At 43.5% G+C, this 20,741-nt stretch overlaps 1 protein-coding gene across 1 annotated transcript in view; it reads left to right on the top strand.

Moving 5' to 3' along the window:
- The first annotated feature begins 1,011 nt into the window (after window positions 1–1,011).
- KCNC4 (potassium voltage-gated channel subfamily C member 4) overlaps window positions 1,012–20,741 on the top strand; it is a 49,814-nt gene continuing 30,084 nt past the window's right edge. The window contains exons 1-2 of the mRNA XM_066600242.1: window positions 1,012–2,077; window positions 4,386–5,316. Coding sequence (XP_066456339.1) covers window positions 1,475–2,077; window positions 4,386–5,316 — 1,534 coding nt within the window. The 5' untranslated portion in view covers window positions 1,012–1,474. The remainder of the gene's footprint in view (window positions 2,078–4,385; window positions 5,317–20,741) is intronic.

Below are 20,741 nucleotides of genomic sequence, written 5' to 3'. Positions count from 1 at the left end.
TATGCTGGGAAGCAAACTTCAGCTTGATGAGGCTGGAGGACGTGGCGCCTTCTGTGAGATCCTATTTGTCAGACATCTAAAGAACCTTCACGACTTGAAGGAAAAGACCAATTGTTGATCAAGAAGCAACAGCAGGAAATGTGTTCTTCACATCTCAGCAACTTCCATCCTGTTCTCTACCTATGAAAAGGGGCCTACGCGCTGCCAGGGAGGAGAGAGGTCTTAATATCTGTGTGGGAAGGAGTCTTAAGAACACAGCTTGCTTGTATGGAAGACAAAGGTGACTGCACAGAAAGGCAGGATTCATCTGAATAGCTTGCATTTTCTGCAGCAGTAATGGTATGAGCACAGGTGGAGCAGGCTGTGAATAGGTAATTGTACAGGTGGAGTAGACAGTACAGTAGTATTCTTACAGGTGGAGCAGGCTGTTAATAGGTAATTGTACAGGTGGAGCAGGCTGTTAATAGGTAATTGAACAGGTGGAGTAGACAGTACAGTAGTATTCTTACAGGTGAAACAGGCTGTTAATAGGTAATTGTACAGGTGGAGCAGACAGTACAGTAGTATTTACAGGTGGAACAGGCTGTGAGTAGGTAACTGTACAGGTGGAGCAGGCTGTGGGTGATTGTAAAGGTGGAGCAGACACTACAGTAGTATTCTTACAGGTGGAGTAGACTGGGTAATAGTACAGGTGGAGCAGGCTGTGAATAGGTAATTGTACAGGTGCAGCAGACTGTACAACAGTATTCTTACAGGTGGAGCAGGCTGTACATTAGTATTCTTACAGGTGAAGTAGGCTGTAAAGTAGTATACTTACAGGTGGAGCAACATCAGTATTCTTACAAGTGGAGCAGGCTGTACAGTAGCATTCTAACAGGTGGAGCAGCATGAGCTGCACAGCCACTAAGTAGCAGTAATATCCTTACAGTGGAGCAGTCTGTACAGGTGGAGCAGCATCAGTATTCAAACAGGTGCAGCAGGCTGTATAGGTGGAGCAGCATCACTATTCCTACAGGTGGAGCAGGCTGTACAGTAGCATTCTTACAGGTAGAGCAGGCTATATAGGCAGAGTAGAATCAGTATTCTTACAGGTGGAGCAGGCTTTACAGTAGGATTGTTACAGGTGGAGCAGCATGAGCTGCACAGTCACTAAGCAGCAGCATCCTTCCAGCTGAAGCAGGCTGCTCTCCCAGCGCCGGTGCACTACAAGCCCCAGCATCTGCCTTTCCCTCTCCTCACCTCTCCTGCAGATCGTGTTTGTTGTCCGGGTCCATGATTGCTGAGCTCATTCTCCAATTGCTATAGACAATTCATCCTCATCATCATCGCAGTCACTCCCATCCTCTTCCCCTGCTCTCTGCAGCTCTCTCCTCCTCTCTCCGTCACCTGTTGGAAGAGCCGTGTGTCTCACACCCCAGGCAGTCTCTCTGGAGCCCCCTGAGACTGTCTAGAGGGGTCTCACCCGGAGAAATCTATGATTAGTTCGGTGTGTGTCTCATCTTACCGTGGACGAAAGTCTGGGAACAAACCCCCCTCCAAAACATGTCTGAAGGAAGAGATGGCCAAGGGGGAAGACTGTGGCAAGATCACCATAAATGTGGGGGGCACCCGGCATGAGACCTACAAGAGCACCCTGAGGACGCTGCCCGGCACCAGGCTGGCATGGCTGGCAGACCCCGACACCCCCAGCCACTTGGACTGTGACTCGGAGCAGAGCGAGTTCTTCTTCGACCGGCACCCGGGCATCTTCTCGTACGTGCTGAACTACTACCGCACGGGGAAGCTGCACTGCCCGGCCGACATCTGCGGACCGCTCTTCGAGGAGGAGCTGGCCTTCTGGGGCATCGATGAGACGGACGTGGAGCCGTGCTGCTGGATGACCTACCGGCAGCACAGGGAGGCGGAGGAGGCGCTGGACATCTTCGAGAACGTAGACGACGGGGACGACGAGAAGGACTCCACGCCGGAGCTGCTGTGCATCGAGGAGCGGCCAGAGCGGTCCCGGGGGCGCTGGAAGCGGTGGCAGTCCAGGATGTGGGCGCTCTTCGAGGACCCCTACTCCTCCAAGGCGGCCAGGGTGAGAGTTCTACTCCTTCCCCCCACCCCCGGTGTCTTAGGGAGCTGAGAGGAGTTCACACAACTAAGAATACTTTTAGGGAGCTTCTACATCTGACCATTCATTCTTGGAGAATGATGTCAAAGTTCGCTCCTTCAGCCTGTCCATACCAACAGATAAGTTGTTCGCTCCTTAAATTGTTCAGTCGTTCACATTCACTGTAGCGGTGAGAACGACTGATATTTAAACGAACGAGCCAATGATGATTTTCACACTATATAAAATGAACAATAAGCAACAAATTATCGTTCAATTGTTGGCCATGTTTACACGGAGTGATTAGCATTCACACAATCCAGCGAATTTGAATGATAATTGTTCCATGTAAAAATCACCCTCAGGCTTTATTCACTTGGGCATTGTGATTTAGGCTGCCTGCATCGCGGCCAAAAATCACATGAGCGAGAGAAAGGCGCGACCAAGTCATGGCTAAATCTCGCACTCTCTCACCCATTTACACGGCCGACTGCAACGTTTATATACTGCAGTCTGGAATTCCGTCAACTGGAGGGAGAGTTTAGTGATGCTAAACTCTTTCCCTCCCTCCCTCCCTTTGCCATCTGATTGCGGCAATAGAAGCTCCCTTAAAAGCCTATGGGAGCTGCCGGCAAAGAGAGCAGCGCTAGTCGTGCAAAACTCCTTCCCCCTCCCCTTGCCGGCAGCTCTTATAGGCTTCTATGGGAGCTTCCGGCTGATCGTGGGTCAAAAGATAGGGCAAGACCTGTGTTTTCCAGCCACGTGTAAAAGCGGCCATGCAGAATCAGCAGCGTATGTGCTATCTTTTCTGTCTGGCCGATTTTGCACGCCAGGAAACTACCCATCTGAACTAATGCATTGGAATCCAACGCTTCAGATGGTCGCGATTTTCAGCTGACCTTTTATCACGGCATCATAGCAGCGATAAAATATTCATGTGAATTAGGCCTTAGGGCCCCTTTACACCGGACGACCTGTCAGCTGCGGACGCCCAAGAGCTTGTCCCAGTGATAACGGTTACCATGCTTTTACACCGTAATGAGCATCGCTCAATGAGTAGTGGTGGAGCGGCCGGGAATCATTCTGGCCATCTGCCTCCAGTAAGCAGGCCGTTGTTCATAAGTGATACTGGGCCGATCCGTAATTCAGTTTTCTGCATGCAGAAGCTGAACGACAAACAGAAAGCAAACAAATTCTTGTCCCTCATTCAGTTGGGCATGCATTTACACTGAACGATAATCATTCAGACTCCCGGTGGATGGAGGACTCTGAACGATTTCTTGGCTCGTATAAAAGGGTCCTAACTGCAGAATGTGGCAGAGCTGTAATTGATTTCCTGCCCTGTACTACTAATAATCCCGTGCAACATACGCTTCTTCTTCCATTCATAGTTATTACTGGTCATTAACATAATATGAGTACGATGATACAGCAAATGATTCATCGTTGTATAAGATTCACAGGATTAGATCAAAATAATTGCAACAATGTAAACTAGTGTGTTCACATGAGCCATTCTAGTAATTCTGTCTAACCACCAAATATCAGTACTAACGATCAAACAATCAATCACAATTAAAACAAAGTAGTTGATCAGCTTTGTATCATAGAAGTAATTCTTTTGTATTGTATGAAAAATTGTGATTATGGCCATCATATCTGCTGTTCTGCACTCTTAAGGGAATTGGTGACCTTATCTATTATGTCCCACTAATGGCTGTGCTGTGCTCCCAGCTGACTGGTCAGTAGGGATCACATAATCACTCTGTGATCCATGGACAAGAGAGGCACTACTCCTAAAGAATGTACGGTTTTATGTACAATAGAAGCTTTGAGGAACTATTCTGAGGGTGTAAAAGTACCCACAAACTTACTGCTGTTACAGCAGCTTGAAAATAGGCCACAATTAGAGATTTAGGCACTGACACATTCTCAAAAACTTTTGCCTAAAACATTCCCACCTGTTCATAGCAAGAGCGTGCTGTAGATGAGCTGATCTAAAAGCAAATAGTGCTTAAGTTCTTTTTGCATAGACAAAGTCATTGAAACTTACTCTAGGTATCTCACTTTGCTATTGGCTGAATGCCCAGCAATCTGAATGACCTAAGTGGTTGCTCAGGAAATAGGCAGACTGAAGCTGCAAATGAAAACTAGTTCATTTTAGGGCATGGAAATGGCATACGTGTTGCTCCCTGAGACCTCATGCAGACAGGTTTTGTTCCATAGATACATTTTCCATAATCTGAATATGTGCAAATGGAAAATCTGTGCTTGTCTTTTATTTCTCTTGCAGGTAGTGGCATTTATTTCTCTTTTCTTCATTCTGATGTCTATTACCACTTTCTGCTTGGAGACCCACGAGGCTTTTATTATGGACATAAATGTAACGGAACATGTGATTGTGGGAAATGTGACTGAGAAGTTAGTGATAAAGGAGCTGGAAACAGAACCCGTTTTGACATACATAGAGGGGGTTTGTGTTTTTTGGTTCACACTGGAATTCATTGTCCGAATTACCTGCTGCCCAGATAAGTTGGTCTTTGTGAAGAAACTACTCAACATCATAGACTTTGTGGCCATTCTGCCATTTTACGTAGAGGTGGGTCTCAGTGGCTTGTCATCGAAAGCTGCGAGGGATGTTCTGGGCTTCCTACGTGTAGTTCGTTTTGTCCGGATTTTACGTATATTCAAACTGACAAGACATTTTGTTGGGCTGCGGGTTTTAGGGCACACTCTTCGTGCCAGTACAAATGAGTTTCTGCTTCTAATAATCTTTTTAGCTTTAGGGGTTTTAATTTTTGCCACCATGATCTATTATGCAGAACGAATAGGTGCAAAGTCATCAGACCCAACTGGAAGCAACCACACGCACTTCAAGAACATTCCCATAGGATTCTGGTGGGCAGTGGTAACCATGACCACGCTTGGGTATGGGGACATGTATCCACAGACTTGGTCTGGCATGCTGGTGGGGGCTTTGTGTGCCCTAGCTGGTGTGCTTACTATTGCAATGCCTGTTCCAGTCATTGTGAATAATTTTGGAATGTATTATTCTCTTGCTATGGCCAAACAAAAGCTTCCAAAGAAGAAGAAGAAACATGTCCCGAAGCCTATTCAGCTGGACTCTCCAACTACTGCTAAGTCTGAGGACACATCACATCGCAATAGCACTCAAAGTGAATCCTGCCCATTGGCTGGAGAGGATGCCGCAGAAAAAAGGACAGGTAAGATGCACAACAGAGTTGTGCAGTGATAAGGGAATTAGCAGTGGGGTGAATGTTCTTGACGCCCGATTTTTGTACTTTCTCAATCTTATTTAAGGCCGTATTTACACGTCCGATATTCTCGTGTGGCATAACTATAATACGATTCGTTTTTACTGTGGCCTATGCAAAGTCTCAGGAATAAAATGGTGGAATGTGAAAGGCATTGCTTCACTCAGAAGATGTCGTTTTGGAAGTGGTTTGGCTAGTTACTTTAATATAAATGGAGTTTTATGGGACTACAATATTTGTGGCCTATCCTTGGAATTGGTCAGCAGTATCAACACCTGGCACCCCTGGCTATAATGAATTGACTTGAGGGCCGTGGAACCTGCTGAAACTTTTCATTACTTACCAGGCTCAGTTACGCACTTTTGATTGTGTGTTTGCTTAGTTTTGCAGCTCAGTTTCATTCACTTGTTCGGAACAGAGTTGTTGTAAACTGAAATACCAAAAGTGCATAACTGTGACTGGTATCAATAAAGGGAATGTGGCTAATCAATGGGGACCCGAAAATTCAGCCCCCCAGCACTATGACATTGATGGCCATACTGTAAGCAAATCACTACTGTAGTTCCGAAAAAACACTTTAAGGGTGCATTCACACGAACGTATATTGGCTCGGTTTTCACGCCGAGCCGATATACGTCGTCTCTCTCTGCAGGGGGGGAGGCTGGAAGAGCCAGGAGCAGTGCTCTGAGGTCCCTCCCCCTCTCTGCCTCCTCTCCGCCCCTCTGCACTATTTGCAATGGGGAGAGGCGGGATGGGGCGGGGCTAATTCATGAGACTTATCCCCACCCCCATCCCACCTCCTTTCATTGCAAATAGTGCAGAGGGGCGGAGAGGAGGCAGAGAGGGGGCGGGAGCTCAGTTCCTGCTCCTGGCTCTTCCATCCTTCCCCCCTGCAGATGAGGACGATGTATATCAGCTCGGTGTGAAAACCGAGCTGATATACGTTCGTGTGAATCCAGCCTAAGGCTGGCCGCACACGGGTGTAAGCGCATATACGCTCGCTATCGCATGACGCATGCAGAGAGCACGATCACGTGCTGTGGCACCCTTTTTGGCGCTTTTTACTGTACTTTTTTCTGCTGATGGGAGTGCTTACATCGGCACAGTCCCGGCAGAGCCTTGTTTGAGTAGGCTGGGCAGCTGACTTAGTAAGCTGGCCAGCCTATGTAGTCCCAGGTGTTATTGTTTAACCCCACAAAATCACACAGTTCAGTGTACGATATCGGGCAGACGGGGGCCTTGGTGCACAATTGTGCACCATAATAGAGCTTGTTGCGTTTTTTTCCCTGCGCTCGAAATGCATGCGGAAAAAAAACATGCGTGAAGGAACCCATTGAAATCAATGGCTTTTATTTACTGCACATTCGGTGCACAGATTTTGCAGCCACAAATGCGCCTGTGTGCATCTTTAATTCACAACCTATCTTAGGCCTTCTTCATTCTGTGCATCGATTTTAGCACAGAATCCACAAGAACTCTGCATTCGATTTTTCTACCTCAAAAACTGCGTCAAAGATCTGCAGCTATGTACTTGTATACCTGAAGATCCACATATGTATTTAGGCCTTTTAATGTGGATTTCCTGATTCGGCACAGAAACCTTGTCAAGACGCAACGAGTTACTTTTTTTTCGCATATTGATTTCAAAACTGTGCCATACAGACTATGATGCAGATTCACAATGAGACCAATAGGGCAGTAAGAAGATGTGGATTCCGCAGCAAAGATCCATCAGGTGAACATTCCCTAAAGTCACCTTATCATGTGGCGGAATCGCTGTGAGCATTCCACAACAGAATACCTGCTGCAATTCCACAGTGACCAAACCCGCATCTAAGTGGTGCGGATTTGGCTGCATTTATAAATGCAAAACATGAGTGGAATTTCAAGGGTTGAATTCCGCTACACAAATCCACAGCATAGATAGATAGACATGTTGTAGATTTAGAATCAACAGTGTTTTTCAAAAATGCCGCGAATTTGTTGCAGAAAGTCTCTGCACCATGTCAAGGAGATTTTCGAAATCTCCTCCACACGGCTTCTACTGTAAATCCTTTGGATGTCTTATTAGTACATGTGTCTTTTGAGAAAGGAGGTGGATTTATGTCCGTGTATTTTCATCTATCTTCCAGAACACCTCATTTATCAAAACTATCCTATAGAAAATCTGGCCTTGTTAGGAATAACTACCAATCAGACCAACATCAACCAATTTTTAAACTGTTCTGAAAAAAATGTAAGCTGCACTGGGATTGGTTTCTCTTCATAACTGGGTCAAATGTTTCATTATACAGTTTTGATAAATACGGTATGTAAACCAAGAGTTTATGTTAAAAGTTATTTTCTGCTGATCTCTGAAGTTGTAGCTAACTGATAAAATTAATTATTACTGTTACACTACATTAAAATTATGTGGACACTTGATCTTCATATGACAATTGCGTCCTAAACATCTGATCCAAAGCATGGCCAAATTATATGCTCTAGTGTATAAAAGCATCCAATCTGAGAAGACTTTCCACTAGATTTTAGAACTGTGTAGCGTCAGAAGGTGTTGACTTAAGGCTGGGGCTCTATGCTCATACTTGGCCCAGTTAAGCTTTTCAACATTACATTAGCCCAACCATTTTATATGGACTTTTCATTATGCATGTGGCAGCGCCATGCTTAGACAGGAAAGGGCCTTCCCAAACCAAAGAGAGAATACACAGCCTGATGGTGGGGTAAGAATATTTGTAGGAATGTTAACTGTATCTTGGAAAGCTGCACCCAATCAGCCGACAAACATGCAAACGCTCATTCATTGGCTGATTGCACAACAAATCATTGTTGTTGGCAGCACATCTCCCTGTGTGAATGGAAGATAGGCAGCCGGCAATGATGAATCGGAATGAGGACGAAAGGTCATTTGTGTACTTGTTCACCCCCCTCCCACCCCCCATACATGCTGAATTGCTCCCTGCGGCGTAAATCTGTGGCAGAATAACGCAGCTATTAGGTTCTATTGAACCTAATGGCTCAGTCCTCACATGCGGGATTCTGCCGCGGATTTACGGCGCTGTAATAAAATTGCAACATGTTCTATTTTGCGCGTTTTTCCGCTATCGCCAACAGGGACTTTTTTGTTTACCCCACGGGATTCCCACGGCGTAAAATCGTGGGTGTATCAAATAAAACACTTGTTTCTCATTTGTTGCATCTTTTAGGTGTTAAATCGTCAGTCATTGCGTGTTATTTACAATTACAACTCCCTTGTTAAAAGTTCTGTAAGTGCAAATGATGAGGATATTTTTGGGTAATTTTCACGCACAGCTTTTTTTCTTTTAAGCCTCGTTCACACGGGCTATAAAATCACGCAGGAGTTAGCGCTGCAGAAACTCGTCTGAACTGAGGATCTTCTGCAACGCTAGTTGGCAGGGTCAGGGCCATTTACATGGCTGGGGCTGACCGAAAAGATGTACTGCTAAAGAGAGAGATAGAGGGAGATCCCAGGGGAACCCCCTTCATCTCTCTCCAATGAAGGGAAGCCTGACTGCAGAGATGAAGGGGGTTCCCCAAGGGCTTCCCTTCATTGCTGGGGACTTCCTTCATCTCAGCGCAATGCGAAGGCTCCCCTGCAGGGGAGAATAAGGAAATCCCCAGCAGCGCTGCTCGGGCATAATAAAGGGAATCCCTTATTCTCCCCTGCAGGAGAACCCCAGCATAGCACTGCTCAGGAATTAATCTGCCTTTGCCAGCCACCTCGCATAGTCTCCCATAGGAGTCTATGAAGACTTTTGTGATTTTCTGCAACAAGATAGATCAAGACCTATTTCTTCACGCAGCAGGGAATTTCAGTCGCTGAATTCTGCCGCTGATGTCCTATCTTTTTCGTTGCGAATTTTTGATGCAACTACAAATTGTTCATCTAAAGGTTTCCATAGGAAACCATTGGTTCTATTACTCACGATTTTTTGACGCATGTAACTTAGCTGCAGAAAATTTTCCGCGTGAAGGAGGCCATAAATGCAGTTTTTGTGGCAGTTTTTATGATGTTTTTTGAGCCAAAGCCAGACGTGGATTCAAAAGATATGGGAAATATAAAGTAAGGTCTTCCAGTTCTTCTTCCTGCTGAATCTGCTTCTCATTTTGAATAAGAAAAACTGCATGGAAAGTTACCCCAAAACTGCGTCTTTTTTCTCCAAAAGCACTTTGTGCGAAACCACCCTTATAGTGCTTATAGCACCGTGTAATATATTATAGAACCTAAGATCTGGAATATCACTGTTGCAGCCCTTCCCGCCTTTTTAAGATTTTCCTTTGGGTGCATTCAAATGCCGCTGTATTGGTGCAGCAGATTTCATCCCTTCAATATGAATTGAATAGAAAGGGTGAAATCCGCAGCAAATCAGCAACATGAGAACGCACCTTTTCACTGGAAATAGTGAGCAGAATCCAAACCATGAAGAATAGACCGGTTAATTAATTCTCCACAGAGACACAGAGCTTAAATATATGGAAAATATCATCTTTAAAAACCCACAATAAAAGAACATGTCTAACAGCAATAACCCTCATCAGAGCCTATGTGTTATTTTCAGGTAATATCATTAAAAGATTTAACTGGGCATGTACAGAGAATACAAATATACAGACCACACCATGCAATATAAATCACTCACGATCCCCAATGCGTATTTCGCGTCCTGCTTCTTCCAGAAGTTGTGGGTAAGCTACCATCACACACTTTTTATATAACTCATCAATCATTTGAAATACCTTATTATCAAATAGTTTGCCCAACCCTGATGCACGTCCCACACCTCCAGTACCTTAATGATGTACATGATTATCATGTGATGCAATATCACATGACCAACAAGGACTGTTTCTTATTCCCTTGCTCGGCCGAATATTATGCTGTACAATGAAGTTACATCCCCAACTCCAAAAATGTTGGAAGACTGTATAAATTGTAAATAAATGTTAAGAAAGAAAATACACTGATTTGGAAATCTCATCTAACCATATTTATTCACAGTAGAACACAGAACATATATCAGAGGGGGAAGGGGAGACATTTTTCCATTTCATTTAAAAAAATTAACTCATTTAGAAATTGATGGCAGCAACAAATCTCACAAAAGTTGGGGCGGGGGTATCAAAGGGTTGGAAAAGTAAGTGGTAGTAATGCAAAATAGCTGGAGGACCAATTTTCTACTTAGTCACATGACTGTATGAAAAGAGCATGTTAGAGAGGCAGAGTCTTTCAGAAGCAAAGATGGTCAGAGGTTCTCCAATCTGGAAAAAACTACATCTAAAAAGTGTTGAACAATTTCAGAAAAATGTCCCTCAATGTAAAATTGCGAAGACATTCATGTGCACAATGGACAGGACCAACAGTCAATATTGGATGTTTGAGATCCACAGGCTCTCAGGTGGCACTGCATTATATACAAGCATGATTCTGAAATTAAGTCACTGCAAGGGCTCATAAATACTTCCAGAAATCATTGTCTGTGAACACAGCTCCCCGTACAATCCACGAATACAAATTAAAGCTGTATCATGGAAAGAAGAAGCCATATACCAACACAATACAAAAAAATTGGCATCTCTTTGGGCCAAAGATAATTTAAAATAGACAGAGGCAAAATCGAAAATTGCTCTGTGGTCAGAGGAATCAAAATTTTAAATTCTTTTTTGAAACCACAGACGCCATGTCCTGCGGACCCAAGAGAAGTGGTACTGTCCAGCTTGTAATCTGTCAAGGAAAGCCCTAGAGCTGTTGAGCAGCTAGAATCTGTCATTAGACAAGAATGAGACAACATTCTTGAGCTAAGCAGCAGCACATGTGAAAAAGACTTGGGTATACTAATAGATCATAGACTGATCATGAGTCAACAATGTGATGCAGCAGCCAAAAAGGCAAACACAATTCTGGGATGTATTAAGAGAAGCATAGAGTCTAGATCACGTGAGGTAATTATTCCCCAATTTTCCTTGGTCAGACCTCATCTGGAATACTGTGTCCAGTTCTGGGCACCCCAATTTAAGAAAGACATCGACAAACTGCAGCAAGTTCAGAGAAAAGTTACCAAGATGGTGAGCGGCCTGCAAATCATGTCCTTTGAAGAACGGTTAAAGGATCTGTGAATGTTTAGTTTGCAAAAAAGAAGGCTGAGAGGAGACTTAATAGCTGTCTATAAATATCTAAAGGGGAACAGCCCTATTCTCATTTGCATAAGGAAAGACTAGAAGCAATGGGATGAAACTAAAAGGGAGGAGACCCAAATTACATATTAGTAAAAACTTTCTGACGTAAGGAAGATTAATGAGTAGAACAAGTTACCACGAGAGGTGGTAAGTTCTCCTTCAATGGAAGTGTTCAAACAAAAGCTAGACAAATATCTGTCTGGGATGATTTAGTAAATCCTGCACTGAGTGGGGGGTTGGACCCGATGATCCTGGAGGTATTTTCCAACTCTACCATTCTATGATTCTCTCCCCAAACTCTAGCAATTGGTCTCTTCACTTTCCAGAAGAGGGGGTGCTACACAATAGTAGACCTGGCCCTAGCCCAATTTTTGTGAGATGTGTTGCTCCCATCAATTTCTAAATAAGTCAATATTAATATATCCTAAATAAGTTAATATTTTTTTTAATGAAATTGAAAATTGTCTCCCTCCCCTTCTGATATGTGTTCTGTGTCTTATGGTGAATTAAATATGGTTAGATGCGATTTCCAAATCATCACATTCTTTCTTTTCTTAACATTTATTTGCATTTTACAGCATCCCAACTTTTTTGGCATTGGGTTTGCAAGCAGATCAGAATGATTGTCCCAGGACCACACAACCATCATGTAATGCAAAAATCACATGACGACAGAGATAGCCGTAGAACCACTATCCGTTAGGTTTCTAATGAACTCTTGAAAGTAAGTGTTGCAACTGAGGACAGAAGATTTTTACACATTGGAACAGTTTTAGTAAAGTGACAGCACCTAGACCATACAATGCACCAAAATTGGCACAATTTCTGGCACTTAATGTTGCATTAAGTTTTTGACCTATTTTTGAAGCAAATTCAAACAAAAGAATAATTGACTGTGCCTCACTCAATAAGAGCGGTGACTTAATGGCAAAAAGGGCATGACTTTAATGCGACAATGTGCACCAAAATTGCAACAAACATTTGGTACAGACTAAGCCACACAAAAGGTGGTATTAAGTTAGACAAAAGTCTCTAAAGATATGCCAAATTTATCATCCAGCATGAGCTACTGTGATAAATTTTGGGCATTTTTATACTGCTTGGTCTAAGTTTTCACTGTCTATTAGACAGGATTAGTAAATCTGCTGCATTGCGTGCAGTCCTAGGCAGTCTTGTCCAACTGTATATGTGCAGTCCTAAGCAGTCTTGTCCTACTGTATTCGTGCAGTCCTTGCCCTTGAAAGTCCTATCCTAATGTATACGTGCAACCTTAGGCAATTTTGTCCTACTGTATACGTGAAGTCCTTTCCCTTGACAGTTCTGTCTAATATATATGTGCAGTCCTAGGCAGTCTTGTCCTACTGTACACGTGCAGTCCTTGCCCTTGACAGTCCTGTCCTACTGTATTTGTGCAGTCCTTGCCCTTGAAAGTCCTATCCTACTATATGTGCAATCCTAGGCAATTTTGTCCTACTGTATAAGTGAAGTCCTTGCCCTTGACAGTTCTGTTCTACTATATATGTGCAGCCCTAGGCAGTCTTGTTCTACTGTATACGTGCAGTCCTTGCTCTTAACAGTCCTGTCCTACTGTATTTGTGCAGTCCTAGGCAGTCTTGTCCTACTGTATACATGCAGTCCTAGACAGTCTTGTCCTACTGTATTTGTGCAGTCCTAGGCAGTCTTGTCCTACTGTATACATGCAGTCCTAGGCAGTCTTGTCCTACTGTATTTGTGCAGTCCTAGGCAGTCTTGTTCTACTGTATACATGCAGTCCTAGGCAGGCTTGACCTATTGTATACGTGCAATCCTTGCTCTTGACAGTCCTGTCCTACTGTATGCGTGCAGTCCTAGCAAGTCCTGTTTTACTGCATACGTGCAGTTCTAAACAGTCTTGTCCTATTATATACATGCAATCCTTGCCCTTGACAGTCCTGTCCTACTGTATACGTGCAGTCCTTGGCGGTCTCATTATGTTGTTGTTCCCAGACATTTGAACGTCACAATAACATCACTTTCAGGTAACTAGGGCATCTCGGCAGAGCAGATATTTGATAAAATGGCTTGTACTGAACCTGCTCCGCAGTAAAATTAGTTCTTCTACTATCATTTTCCTATGCAAATTACAAGGCTGTGTGCTGGATTTCGTACATTGCTCTTTGAGTTGGCAGGAATGCTGAAGTATATTCATTACAAGTGTCCACATTCTTTTGGCCAATTGAACGTTTTGTAGAGAAATCCTTATAATATTTATCCAGGAATATTTGAAGCATGAATGTCTCCAGGAATGTACGTACAACACCTTGGTTTCTAAGGCAAGCATTTTTCAGATTAATGTACTTTAGATCTGGGTCATCAGTACGAGAACTAAATAATGTCTTCCAAACAATGTCATGTTCTACATTATTGTAATGTCATTCTACTAGATCTATAGGGAATTCTTACCTGTATTATGTATCCTCATCATGTGGTTTAAGTAGTGATCATTGTATTGTGTCATTAAGCCGAACTGACATTGTAAGCTAAGCATATGTCTCTCAATAAACCCATCATGTGAGTTCTAGCATGAATTATACTGCAAGGAATGTGTTTAAAATGATCACTTCTGTTATATGGTATTAGTACCACTGGTAATTGGTACCACTGAACTTTAGCCTCACTAGCACAAAATAAAAAATGACTTAATATCATATTGATGATATTTTGTCCCATATTGAAATTGGAACTATGAGAAATATGTACAAAATATTGCTATATGTATCTCAGGAGATCGGTCATTTTTCCTTCTTCCTCCTCACAACTCTGTCATTTGGAGGTAATTGATTACCCGCAATAGAATTCGGGACGTTTACATTCTGCCTTTAGCTAAGCCCAGCCACTTGGTTCCTCCTGGAAGGGATCAGTAGGAAATTGAAAATTGAAGGAGTTATCCAGCCAAAAAAACGTTCTTGAAAGTCATTCATAACAAATAGGGATGAGCGAGTATACTCGCTAAAGCACTACTCGCTCGAGTAATGTGCCTTAGACGAGTATCTCCCCACTCGTCCCTGAAGATTCGGGGGCTGGCGTGGGGCGGGGAGCTGCGGGGGAGAGCGGGGAGGAACGGAGGGGAGATCTCTCTCTCCCTCTCTCCCACCCGCTCTCCCCTGCTCCCTGCTGCGACTCACCTGTCAGCCGCAGCGGCACCCGAATCTTCAGGGACGAGCAGGGAGATACTCGGCTAAGGCACATTACTCGAGCGAGTAGTGCTTTAGCGAGTATACTCGCTCATCCCTAATAACAAATCATCATCCAAGTGGTTCCAGGAACTTTAATAGGATCCAGTTCATTTAAATTAACAATGGGCGTTTTAGGGATGAGATGCCACTGATTTTCAGCATGAGCTATAAAAATATAACATTTGTTCAAAAATTGATTTACTCATTTAAGACTTTTGCAAATCATTGATTCATTGTTCATCTAAACGTATGGAATACAATAAATTATAAAGACTGATTATATAATGAAATATAAAGATTCTCATTTGTCTTTGTGTCTTTGTTATTGTTGCTCATGTTTTGAACATGTTAAAAATTAATCCTGGTCACAGTGTATGTGGTTCGAAAATTTGAAGACTTTAATGTAAAAGAATATCTGAATTTGTAGCTGACCAGTTAGATGGTAATTAGGGTTCAGCTGATGGCCTCACTGACTTTTATCATGTTGTCATTATGTGCTGTAACTTCTGTGACTAATTTGAAGATTGACCTGTTTCTAGTTTGATAAAAAATGGTTGCACTAAATATACAAATATTAAAAAAATAGACAATTAATCACCTATTAAAACCTGCAGTAGACCAACCTGTTTTCAGAAAACCTAAACGTAGAAATCATGTTGCAGTTCATCTTACTGACAGGTAGCGCAGCAAGTCCTTCTAGACTTTCCTATAACTAAATCCAATGTAGACTTTATTTCAAGAACTTTCAAAAATAACATATAACACAGAGTTCGTCTGCCATTCACTCTGCTCTAAGAATGAATGGACAGTGATTATAGTCGTGGCATGGGGTATATTAAGAGTGCTTTTGGACAGAACAATTGTCATTCCAAAAATCGTTGAAACGAGCAAAAGTGAATGCTAATCGTTCAGTCTAAATGCAAGCCAATGACTGAACGATGAACGAGAATTGTTTGTTTCTCACTCATCATCCATTTTAAGGCCTTGGTCACACGGGCGTTTTTCCCCACGATTTATGGATCACATGACAGATGCGCATCCGCAAATCGCGTGACCGGGGCTGAAAAATCGCCCCAAAAAATCTGTTCCTAGCCGCGTTTCATTAGAAACGGGCCGGAGCAGTGCAGCGCTGTCCAGCGCATTGAATTCAATGAGGCCGGCAATACAGCCGGCTCCATTGAAAGCAATGGGCTGCGGGCGATCTCACGATGAATTTTCGGGAAGGGCTTAAAAATATAAGCCCTTCCCTGAAATTCATCCAGAAATGTGTAAAAAGTAAAAAAAAATATATACTCACCTTGTCCCGGCAGACGGAGTTCAGCCTCGGCCGGCCGGCAGTTCTCCTGAACTGCTATGAGTAGTATTCAGCAGGCGGGGATTTAAAATCCCCGCCTGCTGAATGAGCTGCCTCTGATTGGTCACAGCCCTCACCAATCAGAGGCAGCTCTCACTTACCCATTCATGAATGGGTGAGTGAGTGCTGCCTCTGATTGGCTCAGCGCAGGGACCAATCAGGGGCAACTCTCAGCTGAATGTTCGGCTCCTGTCGGCTCCTGCAGACAAGAATTGGCTCATCTAAAAGGAGCCTAAGCCCAGTGGAGGCTAAAACATGCCAAAATTTGCATAAGAATAGAGCTGTCCAGCACAGGCTTGTGAGCGATGTCAGCATCTTTGCCACCCACTCCATTAGACTGTGCTAATGGTTAACAGATGTCAGCATATTGTTAAGGTACCGTTACACAGGACGACTATCTGCTGAAAATTCGCTCAAAACAGCGAATTCAAACAATAGTCTTTCAATGTAAACACGGCCACCAACAGGGTAACGAGCGATAAATTGCCATCTATTTTGTTTCAGCTTATAAAAAAATAGTCGCAGGTTGATCAAAACTCGTCTGGTGTAAAATCAGTCATTCGTACTTGAACAACTTGCAAAAGAATTTGCCTGGAGATCCCTCTATGAGCGACGTCAGTAGCAGCTAATTAACAATCATCGCTCTGTGTAAAAGGAAACTAATGACTGTAATTCATATGCTTCAATGACTTTTCGGAGCGACTGTCTGAATGATAGTTGCTTCAGACTATCACCGTAGCCTACATCGCCACTGGAGAGAAGCTGTAATTGTATAACAACAGGATTCTGGAGAATAAGAACGAAAGGCATGCATATAGAGAATATAGCTATTTAGCCCTGACGTGGCTGTCACATTTGGTTTAATGATATGAAAGATAAGCATAAACATGCATTTACACATATTATATAAAGAGCATACAATTTCCTTTGGAAAATTTAGTGAGGTTTCTGGATAGATATCACATGCAGTATAATAAATTGCCACCAACCTAATGCCCAGCATATAAATATATATATATATATATATATATATATATATTAGAGATGAGCGAACGTACTCGGATAAGCACTACTCGTCCGAGTAATGTGCTCTATCCGAGTACCTCCCCGCTCGTCCTGAAAGATTCGGGACGCGCTGCGGAGCGGGGAGCTGCAGGGGAGAGCGGGGAGGAACGGAGGGGAGATCTTTCTCACCTTCTCTCCCGCCCGCTCTTCCCTGCTCCCCGCTGCGACTCACCTGTCAGCAGCGGAGCGCCCCGAATCTTTCAGGACGAGCGGCGAGATACTCGGATAAAGCACATTACTCGGACGAGTAGTGCTTATCCGAGTACGTTCGCTCATCTCTAATATATATATATATATATATATATATATATATACACACACACACACACACCTTGGGTTGCAAGTGCTTAAGCCTGTGAGCTTCTTGACTTGCGAGCAGGCACTCTCCTGAATTTTTGCTCTGATTTAAGAGCAAAAACTCGGGTTACGAGCCTGCTTCCACATTGCAGCATTGCTTTCAATGAATAGCTGAGCACTGCCTGTGATTGGCTGAGCGCTCAGCCAATCAGATACAGCTCTTTCAGCAGGCAGGGATCATGAAAGAACATCAGAACAGTGCAGAGAGAACAAGCGGCTACACGCGGCTGAACCCCGGCAGCAGCGGAGAGGTGAGTATATATTTTTTTTATTTTTTACACATGCTAGGGATGATTTTCAGGGAAGGGCTTATATTTAAAGCCCTTTCCAAAAATCACTGCAGGGGTTGCTGGCAGTCCATTGCATTTATTGCGTCGTCACCGGGGGGACAACAGGTATTGTCAGCATGATGCAGGAAGCGTCCCTGAACCCTGGAGTGAACGAGCCAACAATGATTTTTATACCTACAAAAAATGAATGACAAATGAGAAGTGAATTATTATTGCAAAGCATTCGGTCGCTGCCTGTTTTTACACTGAATGACATTGACTTTCACTCGTTTGAATGATTTTTTGAATGAAAATCATTCCATCTAGAAGGGCCTTGATACAGACACATAGCTGTTTTTTAACGATGCCCACTATATAAAACTATTAAAAAATTATAATTTTTTAGAATTTTTTAAAAATACAAGTGTCCCTAACACATTAGCCCTATAACCCTAACATAATGCTGATAAATCTTCACTAAACTAGCCTAACTAACTATTCCTAGCTGCCCCCTAACTACCAATACCTGTACCCCAACCATTTTCTAAGCCACGCAAAAGTTTTTTAATGATTTTTTAAAATTTATATGAAACAAAAAAGCAGATAACACGGGGAAGGGTGTGTGTGTGTGGGGGGGGGGGGGGGAGTACTGGGGTGATGTCAGGGGTGTTTTTTTCAATCTTTGGGGCACTATGAGGCAGATCAGAGAAATAAAGGAACACCGGTCAGATCTCCTAACCCCTTGTTGACATACTAAGGAGAAAAGGTTGGGCCAACTCTGCCATTCCTGCTCCTAAGTCGTCAGATTCTGTGATCGCTTAGTCGCTCCGATTCACTTTGAGGTGTAGGGTATCCTGCCCGCCTGAATCGTATGTGGTGTCATTAATATGTTGTCACACGTTTTGTTTGGTCTGGGACCATTTGTATGCCTATGTGCAGGTGTAACACTAAGCAACCCACCTCCCCACGATATATGGTAGACTAGTAATTATTAGGAAATTATAGTACCAGTGTTTCTGGTGGCGCAATGTGCAACACAGCTCTGCTGCATGCCCATCACACACACACACAACTGTGGTACATGGGCGTGTGACAGACACACACAGCTGTGCTCCATGCCATGCGCCTGACAGACATGACATGCGCATAGTAAAAACACAGCTCTGCTACATTATATATGCGTGACAGACACAGCTGTGCCACAGTACATGCGCATGTTACAAACTCAGCTCTGCTACATGACATGCGCGTCACAGACACAGCTTTGGTACTTGACATGTGCCTGGCAGAGATGACATGCGCATAGTACAAACACAGCTCTGCTACATTATATGCGCGTGACAGACACAGCTGTGCCACAGTACATGCGCATGTTACAAACACAGCTCTACTACATTATATATGCGTGACAGACACAGCTGTGCCACAGTACATGCGCATGTTACAAACTCAGCTCTGCTACATGACATGCGCGTCACAGACACAGCTTTGGTACTTGACATGTGCCTGGCAGAGATGACATGCGCATAGTACAAACACAGCTCTGCTACATTATATGCGCGTGACAGACACAGCTGTGCCACAGTACATGCGCATGTTACAAACACAGCTCTACTACATGACATCCATCCATGCTGACTATACACATTACACGCACAGCACATTAGATGAACAGCCACTCACAGCTCTACTACATTTATGCTGACTGCACACATGACAAACACAACTCCTGGATACAGTGATCAGCCCCTGGTCATGTGATCCCTAACTCCACCTATACAGGTGATCACGTGACGGTGACGTCATCACAGGTCCTGGTAGTTTCTGTTGGCTTATTCAGTATACAGTACAGTTGTACCTCGGCTTGCGAGTGTCTCAGCTTGCGAGCTTCTTGACTTGCGAGCTTGCCCGCAAGTCAAGAAGCTCACAAGCTGAGGCTCGGGGAGATCTAATACTCACCTACCGCTGGCGTTCTGGTCCTCGTGATGGTCTGCGGCGCTGCTGCAGGCTGCTGCATCTTCCATGCCGACAGGGCATTTTTTCCTGGAAGCGGGGCTTAAATACCCTGCCTCCAGCAAGCTAATGTTCTGATTGGTTAATCCAGTGCCGTGTCAGCCAGTGAAAGCCGGTGCTGGGTTAACCAATCACAGCCATTCAATGACATCATGCATGAGTATTGATGTTTGTTTTTTTTTACATGTAGTGTAGTTAGTTTCCCCATTGAAATGAATTGAAACGCATTAATCCGGAACGTACTAATGGTGTTTCAATTCATTTTAAGAGGGAAAAGTGATTTGACATACAAGTGTTTTGGGTTAAGAGCTTCATCACGGAACAAATTACACTCGTATGCCAAGGCACTACTGTACTACCAAACTCCAGAATGACTTCTCCCACAGCAGTGATGTTACCACAGGTCCTTCAGCCCGCCAGATCTCTGTGGTGGCGGTAGGTCGGTGCCGGGGGGCTGATCTATGATGTTACCAGGGGTGGAGCTATGACGCTGCCACGGGCAGAGCATGAGAATCACTCACATACATACTGACGGACAAGTGGTCGTTTGTAATTTGATATGTGAATTGGTTATTTATTAGTATCTTGCACTTGTACAATGCTCCTCCATACAGCAATCTGCCTGTATGTATTTTAATGGGAAGTGGGCTTTATACCGAGCCTTGTGTACCCTTATATTAGTATAAAGGTAAAGACTAAAGTTCCCACTATACAAAGCCTAAATAATACTGCCACACCATTACCACTACTAAAAGATAGTGACAGGCTAATATTACCATATTGCTACTGAATAAAAACCACTATAGAAAGACAAATATTACCAATGCCAATATACGAAGCCCAAATAATACCACCACACTATGACCACTACATAGTAAATAAATATAACTTTTTATTGTATATAAA

This window comes from Eleutherodactylus coqui, chromosome 4 (assembly GCF_035609145.1).
Source record: "Eleutherodactylus coqui strain aEleCoq1 chromosome 4, aEleCoq1.hap1, whole genome shotgun sequence".
NCBI lineage: Eukaryota > Metazoa > Chordata > Amphibia > Anura > Eleutherodactylidae > Eleutherodactylus > Eleutherodactylus coqui.
This window is presented reverse-complemented; position numbering and strand designations above follow the sequence as displayed.